Below are 23,584 nucleotides of genomic sequence, written 5' to 3' on the forward strand. Positions count from 1 at the left end.
AAGCAAAATTAATATTAAGAACATCATCTATTATCTACAGTAACAGAGAAAACAGATTTTTTTTTTATATGGATTTTTATTGGATTTTGATTTTATACAGATAGGTCTATAAATCAAGCAAAAATAAAAAATATTATTAAATAGCCACAGTTTAATATAATCCAATAGGCATATTACAAAACCTTACAAAAATTAAGGGAAACCAACATAAACACAAGCAACCAGAATAGCTGCAAACAGCTTAACATGTCTTGTCATCAATTAAGACAGGGCAGTAGGGATGTGCAGAGATGCTTTCAATTTTAGAATTGATTGTAACTTTAAATTAAGAACGACAGAAACACTTGCTTTCTTATAAGGTGTATAAATATTTATTTTAAATATTATATTATATACATATAATGAAATAACATGTGTCTTCTTGTCATTACAGTGTCTAAAGGCAATTTGCTCACATATAAAAGTGTGCAAAGTATGATGAAACGTAGGTTAAAGAGTTAAATACAAACACAGGATATAAAATAAGAGGGGTTTAAGAACAAAACTATCTAGGAAGAGACCTGGAGCTAAAAGAGGAGGGGCTGAGTGTGGGACTGTATACATTCTGGAAAAGGTCTGGAGTAAGAGAACTGCAGGCAGGAGGCAGGTTGGGTTTGGGTTAGGGGTGCTTATGCTAATTCTTGCTCCACTGCTTTGGCTGGAGTCAGTTTTAATGTAGAAATATAACATTCATTAACCATATTTGCTGGCCTGTCCACCTAACTCAGTGTCACACTGGGATGAGTCTGGAGATGTCATAGTGCCTTCTCCTGCCATGCTATTCTGCTGCAGCAACTGCTCCTCTCCTGGGAGAAAAAATCATAAGAATAAAGCAGAAGAGCACTACTCCATCATGCACAAAGAATCACATCTCCTCCCTTCTTAACATCCTACTTTTATCATTGTGTCTTGGGTTATCCGCATCATCAATTCCGTAGATCTGTTTCATGAAGGGGTACTCTTCCAGCACCTCATGGAAGTCATCTGCTGACAGGGAGTAAAGGCGGCAGTAGGTCTCGGCCAAGACAGTGGCTGTGCTGTCTTCTCGGGTCAGCAGACACATCTCTGGGGTAGTGTGAGACACCAGGGTTGGGGTGTGGTAGACAGAAGATGGTGCATCAAAAAGTTAGTGATGGAAGAAATGAGAGTTGGGAAGCAACAGTGGGCAAGGGTCAATGAGCCCAATAAATAAACCCATCTTGTATTTTTAGCATTTAAAACAGGTATTACAGTTAAATTGTATTTTTCTTTATTAAAATTGTGATATTTTCAAGTTAAGAATACTTGAGTAAATCACGTCCCAGTACCTAAACCAGGAACTTTAAACAAAGTTGCTACCCGTTGTCCTTATTAATTAAGAGAAAATTAGAAGTAGAGCCAAAAGATTACAGTATAAACTGCACAACACCCCAACCCCCTCCCCCATTGTGAGGAGCATTGTTCCTCTTGGCAGCCTACCACCATAATAAGCCCCATCGGTGAGGCTCAGCTCCTCATTATCGGAGGTGGTCACGTTGATAGTGCCATGCTGGATGAAGTACATTTTGCGCGCCGCCGAACTCTCGCGTATGATGATATCCCCAGGTAGGAAGACCTCGAGGCAGAGCTTGGTCATCACGGCAAATACGAAATTTGGGTCCGCAGAAACAAATAGTGGCACATTGGTCACCAAGTGGCGGCAGTTATGGTTCACAATTTCCTAGAGAAGGGAATAGATGAGGTGATTTGGAAGGCAGGGATAAGACAAATGGATGTCTCTCCTCTGGATGGTGCACCGTCCATCCACTAGAGAGAGACATAAGCACTTATTTTTAAAATAATCCCTGTTCATGTGTGGCAGAAGGCCAATATCGTTACTAATACATGTGAAGTAAATGAGCGAAAAACAAAAAAAAAGCATGCCATGAAGAATCTCAGAGACTGTGAAGCATCCCTAAGACTGAAGTATTCCATAAAGTTCTGAAGCATCCCAGAGAAAACACAGGGCAGTAACTGCTCATCATTCACATCAGTGTTGCCATGGAAGGTCAAACACACATTATTCAGAATGGATTTAGAAACTTCTAAATACTGTATCTTACTATATAAATATGCATATTTTAGCTGCATAAATTAACCACAAGGAATTTTTCTATTTTATGGAGACTTAAGCACTTAAAGGCAGTTTCTGGAGAAGATCTACCGAATAGACATGCAGGCATTTACCACACATTTTATCAGAAAAATTGATTATTTTGAAACCTGGATTGCTAATATTTACATGAATACAGTACCAGATGATTGCAGAGGGTATAGTCTGGAAATTCAAGGTATAAAGCATTTATTCCAAGTAACATGTAAAAGAACCCATTCCAAAATAAATGGGAAAGAAATATGGTATGATGAGAAAAATCTCAGACAATAAAACTAAATGCTAAACCAACCAGTTCAAAAATTCACTCAAACTCTAAAAGATTTGAATGTACAATTAAATAAGAGTACAGGCCAGCCGCCCACACATTTACTCTGAGAGAACTCACAGAGAATCTGAACACACTGCAGTATAAAAATGCCAGGGGACCAGACAGCAACAATAATAAACAAAAATGATAAATAAAAAAGAACATTAAACAAAACAGTTCTATCCAAATCAATCATTCTCTTTGGGAGCCAAGTCCAAATTCAGTGAATGAATGAATGCAAAACAACAGCCTAAACACACAAGAGCTCAGCCCAGAAAAGAGCTCATAATAATAATTTCAACCAGTTAGAAGCTAGCACTACCAGCAGACAACTCACCCATACTAAAAATCAATATTAAAAATCACAGTAAACAAGGTACCAAGTAGAAAACAAATGCCAGAGTATCGTGGACACAGAGAATCTTGCCCCAGATCAGGCTCAGCCAGCACAGCCTCAGCACAGAAATGTGCAGATAGGTTGGTGATTGACAGATAGAAGGTGCCAGAGACCTCTCTGATTGGGTCGCTCAGCTCCCGTAGGATTCTGCTTTCTTCAAACATCTTCCCCTGGAACCGGTGCTCATAATAATCATGGATCCTTTGCCTTAGGTCTGCGGGCAGCTTATGATATGCCATGTACTGCTCCACCTGCTTATACTAGGACAGAATTGCAGAAAAATCCATCAATAATTAATTCTCAAAGCTCAGGGAACAACAGTGATTTTGAGCTTTTTATTAATGGGCACAAGTAGTCATTGATTTTGGTTGGCAGGCTAAGTATGTAAGGCATGCCAGAGGCACTGGCATAGGCTGATACCTTCTCATCGTACTGCCGACGAGATGCATCTAGTGACTGAATGAGTGTGGTGGCGTGGCCCAGGAACATAGCATAGCAGGTCGCTCCCACCATCATGCTGAGCATGGTGAGCCAAACCTCCACTAAGCCCTCCGGAGCGTGGACACCATAGCCAATACACAGCATGTGGCTGATGGACTTGAAAAGGGCAAATGAGTACTGTGCAACCCAGGTCTGGTTCTGAGACAGGGACAGTGACAGAGAGTGTTGTAAAATCAACATTCCGCTTTGAGCATGGGCCATGAAACAGACTCTGCTGTGTATTAGACAAAAGGGTTCCTGCTTATTATCAGAGAAAACAAAAGCAGATTATTGCACATTCTTCTAATTGTTATGATCTTGCATGTATTTATTTTTATACACCACACACTGATGACAGAGAAAGACACCCAACGCAAACTTGGTGTTCCCTGGGTTAAGGACGCAAATGCCGGGGATTTTCAGAGGAAACTTTCCATGGGAATTTTTGGGAAATTTGTATTTTCCTGTGTATGTACATTTGTGATACATACAAAAAATAAGCATATTCATATAAAGAAGAGAGGTATTGAAGACGTTTAGTTTGTTTATCTGCATTCAGTGCAGTGCAAGCTGAATCCTTGGGTTCCTTTAAATCAGAGCTAGATAAGATTTTAACAACTCTGAGCTATTAGTTAAGTTCTCCCCAAGTGAGCTTGATGGGCCGAATGGCCTCCTCTCGTTTGTATAGTTCTTATGTTCTTATGTTCAAAGGCAGCTCATGTTGAGAGGATTTGTAAGATCCTTGCTGCAGTCAGTAATAGGGGCTTGGATGAGCAAAGACCCTTCCAGCAGGTTGATGCCAAATTACATCAGAATAAACGTTATTAAATATAAGTAATATAAATGAGCTAGACTGTTTGATGGATCACTTGGAGTAACTAATTGTTTTTCTGAACACTATATCCGCTTTTACAGTTTTTCAATTTTATATTTAAAACAATAACAAAAATTTATTTCAACCAAATGCTTTTGTTAGCAGTAAAAGTGGAAAGCAAAAGTAGCTATAAAACTGCATTTTCCAAAATGAATTAGTTGACGATGCATTATCAATTCCCAAATTTCCCATGTTAAACTTTCCATGGAAACTATCCGGAAATTTTCCACTCCTTTGCAACCCTTTTCTGGGAACAGCGTTATTAACATTCCACAAGCACCACACACACACACACACACAAGTGACAACACTTCCTTGCACAAACCCACACACACATAGAGAAATAACACCCCTTACCACATACCCATGCACACACATATGCATTGATAATGCTTCCTTACCACAAACTCATACACACATGCAGAGACAGTGTCATCAGACCACACACCGACACACACATGTAGAGACAGTGCCTCCTTACCACACACCCTCTCACGCACGCAGAGACAGGACCTCCTTACCACACACCCTCTCACGCACTCAGAGACAGGACCTCCTTACCACACACCCTCTCACGCATGCAGAGACAGGACCTCCTTACCACACACCCTCTCACGCATGCAGAGACAGGACCTCCTTACCACACACCTTCTCACGCACGCAGAGACAGGACCTCCTTACCACACACCCACATGCAGAGACAGTGCCTCCTTACCACACACTGACACACATATGCAGAGACAGTGCCTCCTTACCACACACCCTCTCACACACGCAGAGACAGTGCCTCCTTACCACACACTGACACACATATGCAGAGACAGTGCCTCCTTACCACACACCCTCTCACGCACGCAGAGACAGTGCCTCCTTACCACACACCCTCTCACACACGCAGAGACACAACCTCCTTACCACACACCCTCTCACGCATGCAGAGACAGGACCTCCTTCCCACTCACCCTCTCATGCATGCAGAGACAGTGCTCCCTTATCACACACCCTCTCACGCACGCAGAGACAGGACCTCCTTACCACACACCCTCTCACGCATGCAGAGACAGTGCTCCCTTATCACACACCCTCTCACGCACGCAGAGACAGGACCTCCTTACCACACACCCTCTCACGCATGCAGAGACAGTGCTCCCTTATCACACACCCTCTCACGCACGCAGAGACTTATCACACACCCTCATACACGTGCAGAGGCAGCTCTACCTTACCACACACCCGCACACATATACAGACAGCATCTCCTTACCACACACCCACATACACATGCAATAGACAGTGCCTCTTTACTATGCACCCACACACATATATGCAGAGACAGCACCTCCTTACCACACAAACGTGCAGAGACAGCGTCCCCTTACTACATACCCACACGTGTGTAGAGACAGCGCCCCCTTACCACCAAGTCATTCTTGACCACCCAGCAGTGGGATGGGAAGTCCTGCATGCTGGGTACCAGGAACTGCAGACAGCCATCCCAGTGACATAGCAGTAGCATCATACCAATGAGGTTGGTGATGCGCAGCAGTGCGCTGGCCTTGTCATACTTCGTATTGAGGATCTGGGAGAGTGACAGAGGGAGAGCGAGAGAGGGGAAAGGAGACAGAGAGATAGAGGGAGGAAAAGAGGGAGTGAGGAAAGGGGAGGTGGAGAGAGCAAGACAGAAAGAGTTAGAGAGTGAGAGAGGAAAGTGGAGAGAGAGAGAGGGAGGTAGAGAGAAATGGAGAGAGGGAGAGAGTTTTGCACAGGTTATGAGCACACATCCCCATTACAATACTAAAACCTTAAAAGACATCCCAAGAAAACTATGACTTTAAACTTAAATCCCTTATTTTTTTATATCATCTACCTGTAAAAATGGTTTTGTTTGAAATCAAATTTCATTTCTGAACTGAGTATCATTCTATGTCATTGAAATGAAAGTGGATGGGCATTGGCTATGAAGACAGAAATAGAGAATCAGTCAATCTATTACTAAGTCTGTACACGACTTCATAATTCTGAAGTGCACCATGTACAGTAACGGCTACTAGCTTATTAGTTCCTTTAGAGTAGGGTTTCCTAGTACAGTAATTTATTATTCGTGTGCAGAGTTTTCTTTTGTTTAGAGAAAAGCACATAAACTAGTTTCATTTGGTCACTATAAGGATATAATGCTCAAATCATGAATATATGCCAGCTACCAGGACTGGGGACCCAACAGAATAAGATTTCTTTCCCTAAATTACATGCTACCTTCTGCTCAGGATAAGCAGAACTATGTCTATCCTCTCACTTCTTACCATCTTCCCATCAACTGCGGTGCTGATCCATTGCCATGCTGATACCCGGAGCTGAGATCCCACCCCCCCATTTCCTCAGGCACACCCCTCACCTCCTCCCATTGGCGAAGGTATCGGATAAGTCGAGACAGCCGCAGCAGACGGAGCAGGCTGAGGACCTTTGTGAAACGCATGGCACGCAGTGCACGAGCCGTTTTGTACATGTCTGAGTCCATATGGTCGTCCAAGTCCACGAAGAGGAAAATGTAGTCCACAGGCATGGAAGACACAAGGTCCACAGCGAACCAGGTCTGGAAGTAGTTCTGGCGGATGGCAGTTAGATCCAGCACAACCTCGGAGGTATCCTCTTTCAGGAGGCCAGTACGGAAGTTGAATAACAGATCAAACAGGAACAGAATGTCACTAATGACACCAAAAATGATTCCAAACCATGAGCTGTCATCACTGTCAAAGAATGTGATTCCAAATGGCAAGGTTATCAAGTTTATAATCATCAGGACCAGCATCAAGAAGTCCCAGGAGAACCTGGTGAGATGGGACAGGTAAAACGTGAGTGCCTGACTGGCAATGCATATTCACAGGAGTCTAAGCCTTTATACAGTAGTATAAATAACAGCCTCAGGAGTGCCCATGTCTGGAAGACTGTGGGTTGAATCTCATGGGCAAAGGAATAACCTCATCACCCTTGGGGCTCTTGAACAAGGCCCTTAATCCCAATTTGATCCTGCTCTCTAATCCCACGCTTTCTTCACTTGTAACACTTTGGACAAAAGCACAAGTTAAAAAAATCAGTGTAATGTAGGACTGGGTGATATATTGAGAAAATATTGTATTGTGACTATGAACTATTCATATTATCATCAATTAGAATATTGTTATTTCTAAACACTAATTTCCTTGTATAATTTCAGTTTTAATGCACTATTTTTACACAAATTATATCGAGGTAAGAATCTCTTGCTGGTGTAATTTATCGTTATACCTATCACATACTTCATATCTATTAATAAAACAATTTGGTCATCGTAATAAAAAAAATTGAAAACCACCTGTCATATTTTACTGTTTTCTATGAATTTTAGAATATTGTGAATAATATCAATATTGTGAAAATCTCTGAAAATATTATGGTAAGATATTTTTAGGGCATGTTGCCCAACCCTAGTCAACTCCATTCTCTGAAACAAACAGTGAAATGTCCTGTAGGCATTTTCTAATTTTGTGTTCTACTACAAAAAAAAAAAAGTATGATTTATGATAATTAGATTTCGTTTTCTGAATCTCAAGGGAAATTCTAAGGGAATTTTAAGCAAACACATAGCAAAAAATGTAAGTAAAGAAATAAAAAAATAACATCTATTATATTGTGGTAATTAAAGATATGTTTTGATATGGAAAAATGATATCATGATAACGTTTGCTATATCGCCCAACTCTAGCATAATGTGATGTACACCTTGTCTTACACTCGGGATGGACAAAATGACGCTTCATGAAACATTGTATGTTTTTTTTTACCTCATTAGATGGTGCTCTCTGTTCAAAAAAGAACACAAAGCTTGCGCCAACTGTGGACTGTGAACTGTTGTAGTTCTCATTATATTTTAACTGTGCACCAGTTGAAGGGACTGAGCTATGTTCAGAAAAATATTTTTCATTGGTTTAATTTTTGTATGTATGTTTGGGAATGAACTTTGAATGAAAATGGTGAATTGAAGAAAAAGAATAAAAGCATGCATCAATTATGGGCTTTAGTGCCCTCTATTGGACAAAGTTGGTCTTGCAGCGCACCAACGTATCTGTACTCTACAGCAGGGATTATCAACCTCGAGGCCCAGCTGTTGACTATTACAAAGTGTTGACGATCCACTGGGTCCCTACGGCAGCCCAATACAGGTCAAACCACATTTACCATATATAGATATGCGGCCCACTGCAGGATGCGCCCCGCTATGGGCTGCAGACCAGTGACTGAGAAACACCTGGGCACAACCTGAAACCCAAATCTTGCCCCCATCATGTTGTTAAACTATTGAAAAAATGCAGGGTAGTTATTAAAAGAATCAAAACTCCACAGACGGAAAACAGTTTGAATTTTATGGGTGTATGACTTTTTGGGATACTTTCAAGATGGTAATTCTTCATCTGAGCAGTAATTTAACTGAAGTATATCTGAAATACATGACAATACATGGCTTATATTTCAAACATATCAGGATGTAAAAGACTCAAATTCATCCCTGCTTCCTTATCTAAAGATTATGATGAATCCAAAGGGCCATTAACGTTATGCAGGGGAACATAGTGAAGGGCAGCCATCCATATAAAGGCTGTGTGTGCGTTTACAAGCGTTACTCAAAGAGGAAGCATGACACTGTGCAGCGCTCTGAGCCAAGTCTTAGTCATTCATTCACCTGCTGTAATCTCAGCATCATCGTTATCTTGATCAAGGGTTCTGGAGACTGACCAATTGAGTAGATTTCACCAATGAAGGAGATGTTTTCTGTTATACTAAATGATTTAGGGTCAATGATGGTAGACTTTCTGTAACCATTTTCAAAATGAACAGAAGCACCTTTTACTACATTTGAGTTTCCCAAAAAGTGAAAGACCATTGTAAAGTAACGCATAAGCAAACAGATGTACTCAATGGCCTCTGATAAAGTGGCTTGGGAGACACATGCTTCCCATGCAATGTATCCCTTGTGTTTCAGCTGAGCCCTGCCCCCACCCCCAGATACCTGAATTCACTGAATGGGTGGATGATCCATATGCCAAGGGACCTCACCCTCTCCTGCTCCATGAGCACCCCCTTCTGGCTGCCAAACATGCGCAGGGAGAACTTGTTGATCGACGGCACCAGCATGGGTGAGATATGCCTATAGATGCAGCCGGAGTTGTCGACGTAGGTGTGTCCCTCCCCATCTTGTGTGACATCACCCTGGGAGGCCACAGGGATGCCTCTGGTTCCAGCCAGGGGCTCATTAGTAGCACTGCTTGCCTTTCTGGAAGAGTCTCTTGATTCACCAGATTTGACAGCAGCGAGAGAGTTCCCTGAGGGCCTCCGAGTTGGCTCAGAATAGTTCCTCATGGTATCCAAATGGAAGTGGTTTGCGTTTGCTGTACGGGAATTGCCATATCTGCGGTGGGAGGCCACATTTGTAGAGGAATTGTCCTCACCTGTTGATGAAACAGTCACCATGGTGTCCATAGCATCACAAGAATGGTGCTGTACCTGGTTTCTTTCCTTGAACAGTGAAGCAGGAAGCAAATGATTATTCATCAATATTAGATGATTATCGTCAAGTGAAGTCATCAACACAATGTACGCAAACTACTCTCATAGGAGAGATATGATCTTTCCTAAATAACATATTTTCAACATACCTCAGAAGGAAATCCTATTGGAAGTCGTACTTCTGTTCTATAGTTGTTATTTCCTTAAAGATGCAGGTAAATAATATCCTCCAAAAAAATTGCAAAAATAAATTGTTCCCCAGACAGCGACACTCTAAGCCTTTGCCTCTTGCGCTGCAGCACTCGGTGCGTCTGATGGGTGATATATTTCTATTAAATATAACCTATGTATCCGATTAAAGGTAAAAAAGGTATCAAACATCACAAAAATGCGAAGGCCACAGCGTACATGCACATCCAAGAAAGAAAAAAGACAGATGGTTGGCAAAGCATACCAGGAAATTAAGGAGAAACATCAGTTTGAGATGAGCTTACATTTCAAATGTAAAGTAATGTACTATTTGCTGAAACCAAGATCAGGGACTCACCAGAAGTCAAATTAAAAGAGGTAATTTAGTCTAAAAAATCAGTGTAACTCTTCTGGTACTTGTTTAATTTTGCTCTTCGTTTCTTTGATTACCCCTCAGAATGTTCAAGAAGTCCTCCAGCTGAATCACCCAAACTCCTGTGAGTCTTTCTTTTAGTAAGTTTTTAGTAAAACACCAAAGTGACTGAAGAAAAATGAAAAACAAAATGAAAATATGAAGACCTGCAATAAATGCTAAAATGGCAGTAATATTATAGCTAATATGATAAACACGCGGCGCGCATTGCCGTATCACCACCTTCCATAGCCTAAGGTCGTGCCATTTAGAGCTGTGCTTGTGGCACGTTTGTAAAAGTGGGAGGAGGCAGGGAACTGAAAAAGTAAAGGGTGAACTACGTAGGATGGGAAAGGATACCCAGGCTGGCATGTTTTAAAAGCCTGCCTTCTAACCTATATTATATATATATATATATTATATATCCCCACGTTCGCGCATAAAACAACATGTGCCTCTATATGATTTAAAACGTGATATAACCACTCAATTTTGACATAAGTTTCACAATACAGGAAAACAACTCCAGGATCAGTTAACTCGAGTTGGATCTATTATGACTTACGTCAGGGGCCCATTGTAAACAATGCTACAGGCGGCGGGTTTTTGAAATATTAAAATAAAGTGTTCCTAACTGGGAGCTGTATGGATGAGTGTAGGGAGGATCGGGACCCCCAATCATTTACATTTACATATCACATACCTGTAGCTATTGAGCTCTATATATTACTGTGCAAAGGTCTTATGCAGTGAAAGAAAATGCTTAAAGCTATTTACCTAGGTAGCAACTATATATTTGCTCAGAAATAAATACACAAATTAACGTTATAACATATGCAAATTAAAAGTAACAATAAAAACTAACTAGAATTTCTTCTCATTATAGTTACTATTGCCTTAGCTGGCTGCAAGAACTGCTTCAGATCCCAAACCTCTCCACAGGGGCACCCAGCCATTCCATGTATTTGGTTAATTTCATCACTGGTTCAATTAACTAATTAACATAACTGGTTAAATAACTCACTGAGGTATTAATTCGCCAAACATGGTGTGGTGGTGGTCAAGTTATAAAAATACAATAGTGTATTGGATGGTTACTGCAGACACTGAGGTGACTTCAAGAGATGTTATGAAATGGCTAAGCCGACACACTTTGACAGGCAATATCATAGTTCAACTTGAAGATTATTTAAATATCAATTTCTTTGACTGTACTGTAATTAAGATGCTTTATAGATTAATAAATAAATTAATAAATACTCCATTTATATGGGTAAACGTTTTGATAGCTTTCATAGTTTTTTGGATAAGTTTTGAGAGACTGTTGATTGGTAGCTCTTAAGTAGTAGCTCTAAGAATGTGCGCAATGACCAGAGTCTTATGTTTTGACAAAGTCATCATCCATCCCTCTTGTAAATGACCTGTGTTGTGGCATAAACGTTATGATAAAGGCGAGAATATTTGCACAAGACGAGGAAAAATGGAAAACAGAGCAGGAAGATGAAAATAAAATTAGATATTATATCTATTACTTAGAATTAGGGGTTATGAACCAGACGTTCTGACAGAATAATGAAAAAAGACAACAGTGATGTGTATCTAAGGTAACAACCTTTCTCTTATGCCTCCACACTATAAGTAATTCACAAGCTATATGGTCAGGGTCACTGCACACTTTGTTCAAAAGCTTGATGCCATAGTTCTCATTTCCAGTCAGGCAGTAGCTGTGACTACACAGGTTATGGTGTTTCACTCTGTCAGTCAGTGTTTTGGATCCGATTACATTGTATAAGCAAGAAAGAGTTAATGTGTGGGAGTAATTGAATGGGATGATGGGAGTGATCTCATTTAACTGTGGTGTCAGTACACACGAGTTAACAGCTGGGAAATGACAGCATGTGCTACTGACAGAAGGACTAGAGGAAGAACTGTTCAGCATGAGTCAAAGACGTACTAGTGTCTTCAGCACCCACTGCTCCATCCTATCTATCTATCTATCTATCTATCTATCTATCTATCTATCTATCTATCTATCTATCTATCTATCTATCTATCTATCTATCTATCTATCTATCTATCTATCTATCTATCTATCTATCTATCTATCTATCTATCTATCTATCTGCCTGCCTGCCTGCCTGCCTGCCTGCCTGCCTGCCTGCCTGCCTGCCTACTTACACCCTTGTGCAGATTATTTGAAACAAGTTGTCACACACATGCATGCAGAGACCTGGGGCCTGCTGGTTTGCACAGCCAACAGGGCAGAGAATGTACTGTATGGATGGATGGAGGCACTATGCCCACAGACAGGCAGTTCTGCTCGGTTGGGGTTAGAGCTGGATGGTATGACTGTGCTTCAGCCATCCATGTATGTTCTATTGAATGTTCTGGGGTTTGGGCACCTCCCCATGTTGTTGCGGGGTTTCCTCCACAGTCTGAAAACATGCTGCGGTTATTTGGAGTTGCCATGTTCTCCATAGGCATGAATGGTGCGTGTGCCCTGCAACAGATTGGCGCCCCATCCTGGGTTATTCCCATACAATTTTTTTCAGTCCACCAGGTCTTAAATCTGGACCCAAGATGTTAAGTATGATTCAATGTAACTGTGATGTCTGTCTTAACTGTGGTCAGACTGTCTGCATACAGACATGACAACTTGTTTCAGTTAATTTGTACAATGGTCTGTCTGTCTATCTATCTATCTGTATGTCTCTCTGTCTGTCCTTCTGTTGGTCTACTTGTTTTGAGTGTTGCCAGAAAGAGGGCCTCCTAGGCTGGTTCATTCCCTCTGCTACAGTCCAGGCTGAGAAACCTGGGGAATTTGCCAGGATGAGTCACAGAATGTCATCCAGCAGTGTCTGGGTAGAGAGATTAGGAGAACATAACTGAAAGGGAAGCAAGGTGTGCATGGCATCAAATAGATAGGTACACCAACGTCCGGCTCTTGGATCATGATGTCATAAATGTTGGCCCAGCTTTGGTGAAAAGGGGATTTTTTCAGTTTTGATGCCATCTATTTTGCGGACTCTTCTGATAAATAAAAGATAGGGATGGCCTATGCAAGTGACAGGAATGCTCACAGTAGCATGAGTCAGTCCATTAGCAGAACATGCATGGCAAAGCCTGCTGCAGTACTGATGTGAACACTGTAATGGGAACACTGGAGTGAAAGTTCTGCAACTCGAGAAACAGGGATTTACTGGACAATAAATAACACCCAACAGCACAGACAACAGCACAGATGTAGATAGTAATAGATATAAAAAGTAGATATAAAATGATGCACACCGTGGCTACAATGATTTTGTGATGTAAAAAATAAGATTAATCATGTCAGACCTTTGTTCTACCTTTAATGTAAAATTGCAGCCTATACAAATAAGGTGGAAAATCAGAAACCTTTTAGGGAAAAATTTTTTAATTAAAAACATACAATAGCCTGGTTGCATAGGTGCATACATCTTTTTATAACTGAAATGTGGCTGTGGTCAGAATCCACCAATCACATTCAGTCTCATGTGAAATACTAGTTAGTCTAGACCTGCCATCAGTTAAGGAGGTAAGGAGCACATGCTGATATATTGTGTTGCCACACCCACCACATGACAATCCACCTCAAGGATGAGAACATGAGTGCAGCCATGCAAGAGGTGATACCTCAGCACTGCATTAGTCCAAATGGAACAGTGTGAAGATTCTCCTGGGGGCTGGAATGCCAATCCTGCCACCAACCCCCAAATTTTCCCTGGAAGTTGGAGAACCTGCTTACAGGACTGGATGTAGATTAATATCATAGCCAGGACAAAGCAATTGCAGGTTAAGGGCCTTGCTCAAGGGCCCAACAGAGTAGAATCACTGCCGACATTCACAGGATTCGAACCTTCCAGCAACCTTCCAATGGCAGGCATAGATCCCTAAACTCAGAGCCACCACTCTGCAAGTAAAGTGGCTCCAAATAAAGTTTAGCTGTTCCTTTAAGATTTTCCTGATATCTTCTTGGTTGCATCCTACTGCAAAAGCCATGGCCTGCAAAGAACTTTCAGCAAGAACAAGATCTCATTGCACCACAGTGACACTACCAAGAATAGGACATCCCTGCAAAACTGATGAGAATATAAGCAGAAAACTATTCAGTGAGGCTACCAAATGGCCTAGGGCAACATTCAAGGAGCTGTAGCAATTGTTGGCAAGTTCTGGTTACTTCTTACATGTGATAACAATCTGCCATTATTTTCATATTTTTCGGCCAAGATTCTGAAATGAACCGTTGGGCATGATAACAACACAGCACACCACCGAAATAAGAGCATACCCACTGTGATGTGTGGTGCAGGCAGCGTCTCCAAATGTGGCGCAGGCTGCTTTTCTTCAGCTGTAACTGGAGCTTTACTGAAGGTTTAGCAAAGCGTTGAGGGAGTCCTGAAAGCCTCTAAATACCTGTTGATTGAAAGCGGAAAATGAAGAGAAATTTCACAATTCAGCATGATGACGACCCAAAGCATACATCCAAATCACCGCAGGGATGGCTTCACCAAAAGAGCAACATTTTGGAACATTTTGCATTCACCATGTGATGGATCTAGTACATTTTTTCAAGGAAGAGGGGAGAAATATTGTCAGGAAAATCTTCCTGTTTTTTTTACCTTGTTTGGATTGCAATTTTAAAAGTGGAAAAGGTTCTGACATGAATTATCTTGATTTCTTTTTTTTACTACAAAGGAACCTGCCATCTTAATAGATTGTATGTACTTTTTACATCCACTGTGTGCTGAAGTCTGAGACAAGGCACACTGGAGTCAGGCGATTTTTTTGGCAACGCTTTCAAAGTAATTCAAGCCCGGAAGCATAAACAAACTCACAAACTGCCAAGGTATCAGTGACATTAGCTCCTCATTATGCTGTTAAATGATTAATTGGTGTTTAAGACACATATCTATGATGGACCCTTGCAGTTTTGTGCTGCGGCTGACGTCATCTGCGCAAGGCTCTTCAGCAGGGAGGCTTATAATGGTTAAGATGCAGGCTGACGAACAAGGCCATTTAATCCGGTACATGACTACAGCGATCATCATCCTTGGCATTATCCTCTGACATCGAGTGCTAGGTGTGCTGAGTCACCAAGTCTCCTGAACACCCCCACCCTGACCCCCCTGCTTCAGTTTTTCTCTACTTCATGACTGATCTACCTGTCATGTTATTGATTTACCTGTTTGTTGCTGGAGCTTCTTAACATCTGCCTGCTCTATCTATAGTTCTGATTCTGCCTGTTTGTATGTTTATAAGTGGAATAGCATCCAAAGCTCCATGTCATGTGGGCTATCAGTGCCTTACACTAAAACCTTATTACTTATACAGTAATAACCTTATATATGGTGTATAACGTGATGATCATCTTCACTGTGTAACTTCCATTTTTTTTTTGTTAATAGATATTCCAGTCAACTTAAGTGGTATTATTGCAAAGTCGAAGCATTTGGAAATAACAGAAACTCCAAAGTCTCCAACAGTCTGTCGACTCAATAACTGCAGAGTTCCAAACTTGCTCTACCATTAACCCCAGCAGAAAAACTGTGTGGCAGGAGCTTCATGGAATGGGCTTCCATGGCCAAACAGCTGCACACAAGCCTCATATCACCAAGGGCAATGCCAAGCGTTGCATGGAGTGGTGTACTACACCACCAACTCCATATTGATGCCTATGGATTTAGAATGGGATGTCACAAAAGTGCCTGCAGGTGTTATGGCCAGGTGTCCCCATACTACTGGTTATATAGTATAGATAAGTTCTGCTAGGCTGGTCTTCCCACAACAAGTATCGTTTAGCTTTGGAATACAGCTATACAAAACAATATATTAGAAAGAATTCCCTAAAGAATTTCACAAAAAAATTTGAAGAGTATTCAGTGTTACTAAGGGACCATAACTAAGGAATAGCCAATGGATCAGTGGCTGGAAGAGTTTGTCGATGTGTTGCTGCAAAAATGGGCTTTGAGGAATTTCATAAAGGAGGGACGGTGGATGGGCCACTCGTTCTATCACTGACAGACGACACATGAGAAACACAGCGTCAGGCATCATGGTAGTGGAATGACCAGGTGACTGAACGTGAGATGGAATGCAGGTTCAAATGAGATTAGCTGCCATTGCATTAATGGCTCTAAAAGCCAGCACCAATTAGAACCAGAATCCAAGTAAGACAGACAAGGTGAGGTGTGACAGCCCTGTCAGTAAACAGTTAATGGTCTTTTAATTTTTTAATATTTAATTTTTTTTTTATTTATTTTAATTTTAATAACTGACTACACTAGGAGTTGAGCTGCCTTTTCTACATTTACAACATATTCATCTGATGCTTTTATTCAAAGCAACTTACAGTAGAGAAAAGGGTAATGATTTAAATGTACCTTCAGAGATTAGAACCCAAAACTTTTGCATTGTTAGCAAAATGTGTTGCTTGTTCAGCTACAGGAGCATACTACATTCTCATAAATAAAGTGTGTTCTTCCTGAAGTTATATAAAACAAATCTACAAGACCAGGAGATGCAAAATGATCAGCAAAGGATATCTATCATTATCCCTAGGTTCCTAGTGAACCTTTATGGAGTCAATGTCAATGATCCAGGCTGAGCTTAAGAACATAAGAAATTTACAAACGAGAGGCCATTCAGCCTATCAAGCTTGTTTGGGGAGAACTTAAATAATAGCTCAGATTTGTTAAAATCTTATTTACATCTGATTTAAAGGAACCCAGGGTATTAGCTTGTGCTACACTAGCAGGAGGACTATTCCATACTCTAATTACATGCTGTGTAAAGAAGTGCTTTCTCAAATTCGTTTTAAAATGTTCTCCTACTAATTTCCACTTACAGCCACGAGTTCTAGTATTTAAACTAATATTTAAATAGTGATTTAGCTGAACAGCATCCAGACCTGTTAGAATCTGGATCATGTCCCCCCTTAGTCTCCTTTGCTTGAGGCTAAACAGATTCACCTCAGCTAACCTCTCATCATAAGACATTCCTCTAAGACCAGGAATCATTCTTATAACCCTACGTTGCACCCTTTCCAAGGCAGCAATGTCCTTCTTAAGGTATGGTGACCAAACCTGCACGCAATATTCTAGGTGGGGTCTTACCAAGGACATAATCGTAGCATCACCTCCCTTGACTTAAACTCCACACACCTACAGATGTAACCCAACATCCTATTGGCCTTTTTTATTGTGGGACATGGAAGCATCAACATACACACCAAGGTCTTTCTCATAATCTGCTACCTTCATTTCAGTGGAACCCATAAAATATCTGTACTTTATACTTCTGCTCCCTGCATGGATTACCTTACATTTATTTATGTTAATTTTCATCTGCTTGGTATCAGCCCCAGTCACTAATTAAATCAAGATCCCGTTGTAGCCTCTCTGCTGCTAGATCGGTATGTGCTACACCACACACCTTGGTGTCGTCTGCCAATTTAATCAGTTTACTGTATGTATTGGTGGCAATATCCATCCATCCATCCATCCATCCATTTTCCAAACCGCTTATCCTATTGGGTCGCGGGGGGTCCGGAGCCTATCCCGGAAGCAATGGGCACGAGGCAGGGAACAACCCAGGATGGGGGGCCAGCCCATCGCAGGGCACACTCACACACCATTCACTCACACATGCACACCTATGGGCAATTTAGCGACTCCAATTAGCCTCAGCATGTTTTTGGACTGTGGGGGGAAACCGGAGTACCCGGAGGAAACCCCACGACGACATGGGGAGAACATGCAAACTCCACACACATGTGACCCAGGCGGAGACTCGAACCCGGGTCCCAGAGGTGTGAGGCAACAGTGCTAACCACTGCACCACCATGCCGCCCCCTGGTGGCAATATCATTAATGTAAATTAGGAACAATAGTAGTCCTAAAATTGAACCCTGCGGTACCCCGTTATGAAAGTAGGCCCACTGTGACATTGTGCCTCTAATAACTATCCGCCGCTTCCTGTTGTCTGTTAACCAGTTTTTGATCCAAGCCTAAAATGCCTGCAGCTTTGAGCTTAAGCAAGAGCCGTTTGTGTGGGACAACGTCAGAGGCCTTCTGGAAATCCAAGATTACATTGTAGGTCTTTTTTTGATCAATTTCTCTTGAAGCTTCCACAAAGAACTCAAGTAAAAGGACCTATGGCTCCTAAATCCATGTTGGCTATCTCGCAGAATGTTATTTGAATCCAGATAATCTACCATTTTTACTTGTATTATAGCTTCCATTGCTTTTTCAGTTATGAAAGTTAAACTGATTTTCCTATAGTTTGCTGGATTACTTCTATCCCCTTTTTTGAATATGGGTGTTTTATTAGCATTCTTCCAATCAGAAGGTACCACATCAGCAAATAACGATTTCTGGAATAGTAAAGTTAAAGGTTGGCTAATAATACCCCTCATCTCTTTTAAGACGATAGGTAAGGTGCCATCAGGGCCCTACGATTTATTTATTTTGAGCTTAGCTAGGCTTTGTACCACATCAGCCTCAGTTATACATATATTGGTCATAGATGACCCTATATTCGTATTGAATGGTGGTAAGTTACTCATGTTCTCTACTGTGAACACCGGTGTAAAATAATCATTAAACTAATTTACTATATCAATTTCATTTTCAATTATTAGGCCCATACTATCCTGCAAATTAGTGATTTCTGCTTTTAGAGCTCATTTGGAGTTAAAGTATTGGAAGAAACTTTTAATGTCATCCTTTGCCTCCAATGCAATCTTTCCTTCTACATTCCTCTTGGCTGTTTTTAACTCAACCTGTAGACTTAGATATTCCTGCATTATTTTGAAAAAATTAATTATTTTCCATTTGTGGAAAAGAGCCCTTTTCCTCCTGACTTTATTCTTAATTTCCGTAGTAAACACCCTTGGTTGTAGTTTCCTAGATTTAGTTTTGCTGGAAACAGGTATGAAGTCCTCTTGCACTTGCAACAATGTGCTTTTAAAACATTCCCATGCCTCTTTAAACATTTTGCTATTTAACTCCATCCATTTTACAGTTTCTAGTTTCAGTCTCAAACCATTAAAGTTAGCCTTCCTAACACTGTATACTTTTGTTTTGGACTTTGCTCTTCAGACACAAAAATTAGCCTCAAATTAAGCCATGTTATGATCACTACTGTCCAGTGGTTCTAAAACCTCTAATTTTTGAATCATCTCCTGGTTATTAGAGAAAACAAGTTAAAGAAGGGCTTCTCCCCTGGTAGGGGTATTAACAAACTGAGGAAAAAAAACAATCCTGTACTAATTCCACCATCTCAAGTTCATTTACAGAAGAGCCAGAGACTGTGTCCCACTGTATCCCAGGTAAATAAAAATCACCAATAACCACCACATCATTTTTATTACTCATAATCCTGATATCGTCATATAACATTCTGCTTTCTTCTGCAGCTATATTAGGTGCTGTATAACAAACTGACAATTAGGCTATTTGAGATTTTAGCATCTACTTTTATCCATACAGCTTCTGTACTTTTAATTTTATCAGTGAGCTCCCTTCCCTGCAAGTTTTATTTTACGTATATTGCAACACCACCTCCGTTCTTGCCTATCCGGTCTCTATGGAACAACGTGTAACCATCCATATTACTATTCTTCTCCATCATTGTCACTCACCCATGTTTCTGTTATTCCTATAATGTTGTGTCTCGTGAAATTAAAGCCTCTAAATCATGAATTTTTATTTCTACTCCTAGCATTTAGATACAGACCGCAAAGGGTAGGCCTTTTACAGTGCCCACTTTTAGTATTAATTGGGGCCTTCTATCTCTCCCCACCTATATTCTTAACTAACCTCCCTGCCCCCCAGTCCCTAGTTTAAACATTCCTCAACTACTCTACACATACGTCTCCCCAATACAGTGGTTCCCCTCTGGTTCAGATGCAACCTGTCCAGCTTAAACAAGTCCCACCCGTTCCAGAAGGTCCTCCAGTGCCCCATAACCCTAAACCCCTCTTTCCTACACCACCCTTTTAGCCACACATTTAATCTCCTTATCTCAGCTAACTTAGCCTGGCTTGCACGTGGCACAGAAAGTATTCCAGAGAATACCACTGTGGATGTTCTGCTTCTAAGCTTATCCGCAGCTTCTATAAATTTTTCCTGCAGAACAGCCCTCCTCCCCTTGCCTAAGTCATTTGTGCCAACATGCACCATGACGACTGGATCCACCTCGGCTGGGGCCAAAAGCCTGTCTACACAATTCGGAAGGTCCCCTACCTGGGTACCAGGCAGGCAAGACACTGTACAGGACCCTCTATCATGGGTGCACACATAACTATCTACACCTCTAATAACTGAATCCCCCACAACAACCTCCCTCCTCCTGGGGGGAGGGGGCTCCTTGGTGCCCAACCGCCCACCTGCCTCCCCAGTCTCTTCCGGCTCTAAAGCTGGAAGCACCTGAAAGCAGTTAGACACAGTCACTTCACATGATGCCACCTGTGTAAACTGCGTACGCCCTTTTCTACGTCTATGACCTATGTTTACCCAGCTCTCCTGACCTATCTGTTCTTCATTCTCCCCCCTCCCCACTTGTGACATACACACCGTCTCCCTAAAAGGTGTATTAACTCTCTCCTCTAACTCATTGTTGTGTCGGATGAGAGTCAGTAGCTCCTTGAGGTCACGAACCTTGCTCATGAGTGAGTCCACTAACTCATGTCACTTGCAGATAAAGTCCGAATGGACGCAAACATCCAGAAGGGCAAACATCTTGCAAACACAACACTGAGCTGGCCCCATAATTAACTAGCTATGACCCTGTCCTTTACTCCCAGCCCAGTATATTAATATAGCGTAATATAACTTTTAGTTGATCTAATTAACGTATAGTTAAAACAATAAATTGCCAAATACAACAAAACACTAAATTAACACTAGTGTAAGAACGGAACGTTTTAAATTATCTGATAGCGTCAGAGATAACCTTTGAAGTTAAACTTTTAAAATAACCAAATTAACAATCACCTACCCGAGACTAACTTCCTGCTGAACCACGTTTGACTAAAATAAAGCGAAATTGCTCTTGGGAGGCCGAAAAACCACAAAAAACCCATCTCAAAGCAAACTACTGCCGGAGCGGGAAAAAAAGTGGAAAATGTCCGACTGGCATCCGAGCAAAGCTCAGGAGCAACTATCCTTTTCCGAGTTAATGTTACCGACGTTAGATAATATTACCCCGCGGGTGTTTGTTGCGAAGGTACGCGGACAGAAACGCCGCTCACGCGACACGCGCAGCTATCGATAACACTCGCGCTGTTTATTAACAAGGACAGAAAAGCACTCACGCCGGCCGAAGAAAATAATAATAAATGAAACAACAACCACCCATGTAACCGTACTGGAACACAAACACTCAAATACACTTCCAAATAATTCCAGTCAACCGCTTCAACAGGCGCACAACACAAGTGCACACAGCGTCTACACCACCCCCTCACAGTACAGCAATCCCAGCACCCCCTCTCATTCCGAATGATGTTGTTTTGTGCCCCCTGCTGCTGTAACAAGCCTCCAGTCTTGACTCTGACAAGTGAACAGTGATTTCATAATTAATGGTATCATAATTAATTTCTCATATCATGTGAAAATTGAATCCGTATACTCCCTTCACGTGCTAGTTGGAGGGTCCTACTCAGAGGTGGACATTTAAGGTCCAGAAAGTAAAAATCCAGACCAAGATTTAGTTACAATCAGCCAGTTTATTATAGAGCCACGTCACAGAATTTTGAAGTCGGAATTACAAATATGTCATATTATTCAAGTGCTTTGTTGGTTGAAGCACAAGGAAAATTGATACTTTTTTTCTCACCTGTTTCTTGGGAAAATCCTATTTTGATTCCATAATATACATGCTACATTAGGAAAATGGTGATAAATAGCATTGTTTCATATCAATAAGGGGTACACAGATTTCAGATGTACACAAGCAGCAGCTAACGATTGGTGTATTGCTAAAAATAAATAATTAGGCTACATACCATTTAAAATTGAAAGTGTCCTGTCCAAGCTCGGGAACTTGGGTATCAAAAGTATTTCCAAAGTTCCAACTCAAAAGTACGAGTTGAGGGGTCATTCAACTTGTGCAAGTTGCAAGTCGGCAATTCGTATTTAATCCCCACTGTATGTAATGTAATGTCTTTCAATATAATGTACATCAGCTTCCAATGTCTTCGTAGAGCTGTCACGCTTTTAAAAAATCGTTCGAACAAATTAAAAAAGTCACGCAATTCACTTGGATATATTACAATACATTGTTTTATTAAGAGTACGTACAACGTCACATATGTACGGAGCCCCTAAGAGGTCATGGTGGGAAAAAATAATAAATAATTAATACATAATAAATAATTTTGCGTTCCTTCACAAAACGTTTGCTTCCCCCGTACACAATACTTTTGCGTTCCTTTGCAATAGTTTTGCGGTACTAATGACTGAACACTGTGTGTTTAAAGTACAAATATAGAATTAACGGACTAATAAGTATAACCCTAAACGTTACAGACATGTCCAGTTAAGTGTGCTATAAGCATGCAGTAAACCATGGGGGACAATGCATACTATGTTACTTTCATATGTGTGTTTTATACGTATTTATTAATGATTGTACTATGTCCATTCTCCGCCAGTGACTTTAAGCAAGACAGCTGCTCTATTGAACGTGGAGTGCACACATAAAATGAAATATTAATTAATTAATTAATTAATAATTCGCCCGTAAAACAATCTGGAAAACCAAGGGGCATTGCTTGCTTTTATTGAAAGATATTACAGCCGGAAAACTAAATGTACAGTGATACCTAGTTATACGTCCGCTTTAGGATGCTTGGCATACGACCTTTGTCTGACTCGCGTACTATGACTTGTATGGGTGAAAATAAGTCACGACACCGCGCGCAACACTTCTTTACCTCTCTCGTGACAAAGCTACTACTGCCCACGAGCGTCAGTACGCCAGTTGCTACTATTCAGTGGACAACCCGCGCTATAACTCCCTTTTCATTTATTTCATTTAATTGCTTTTATATTTATGTATTTCAGTATTAAGCAGTGTGTCGTGTCGATCGGCACACGGAGCGGGGAGGAAGCACAGGATTCAAAGGGATCGGGTGAACACGCGGTTTATTAGAAAGGAGACAAGAAGGACTGACCTTAGACTTCAAT

At 41.1% G+C, this 23,584-nt stretch overlaps 1 protein-coding gene across 3 annotated transcripts; it reads right to left on the reverse strand.

Annotated features, from left to right (window-relative positions):
* Nucleotides 1–149: 149 nt before the first annotated feature.
* On the reverse strand, nt 150–22,687 carry LOC125718946 (potassium/sodium hyperpolarization-activated cyclic nucleotide-gated channel 1-like). Of its 3 annotated transcripts, XM_048993281.1 has the most exons (12): nt 22,402–22,687; nt 14,683–14,807; nt 14,028–14,406; nt 9,919–10,080; nt 9,273–9,778; nt 6,624–7,056; nt 5,649–5,810; nt 3,298–3,516; nt 2,991–3,137; nt 1,498–1,738; nt 934–1,104; nt 150–845 (listed from the first exon to the last, which is right to left on the reverse strand). In XM_048993281.1, exons 5-12 carry the CDS (start codon nt 9,740–9,742, stop codon nt 733–735), a joined length of 1,956 nt encoding a protein of 651 aa, XP_048849238.1. In that variant the 5' UTR covers nt 9,743–9,778; nt 9,919–10,080; nt 14,028–14,406; nt 14,683–14,807; nt 22,402–22,687; the 3' UTR covers nt 150–732. The 3 variants fall into 3 exon arrangements, with proteins under 3 accessions (XP_048849238.1, XP_048849239.1, XP_048849240.1); XM_048993282.1 differs by lacking the exon at nt 14,028–14,406 and having other exon boundaries at nt 14,687–14,807; XM_048993283.1 differs by lacking the exon at nt 14,028–14,406.
* Between the last annotated feature and the right edge of the window lie 897 nt (nt 22,688–23,584).

This window comes from Brienomyrus brachyistius, chromosome 23 (assembly GCF_023856365.1).
Source record: "Brienomyrus brachyistius isolate T26 chromosome 23, BBRACH_0.4, whole genome shotgun sequence".
NCBI classification, from domain to species: Eukaryota; Metazoa; Chordata; class Actinopteri; order Osteoglossiformes; family Mormyridae; genus Brienomyrus; species Brienomyrus brachyistius.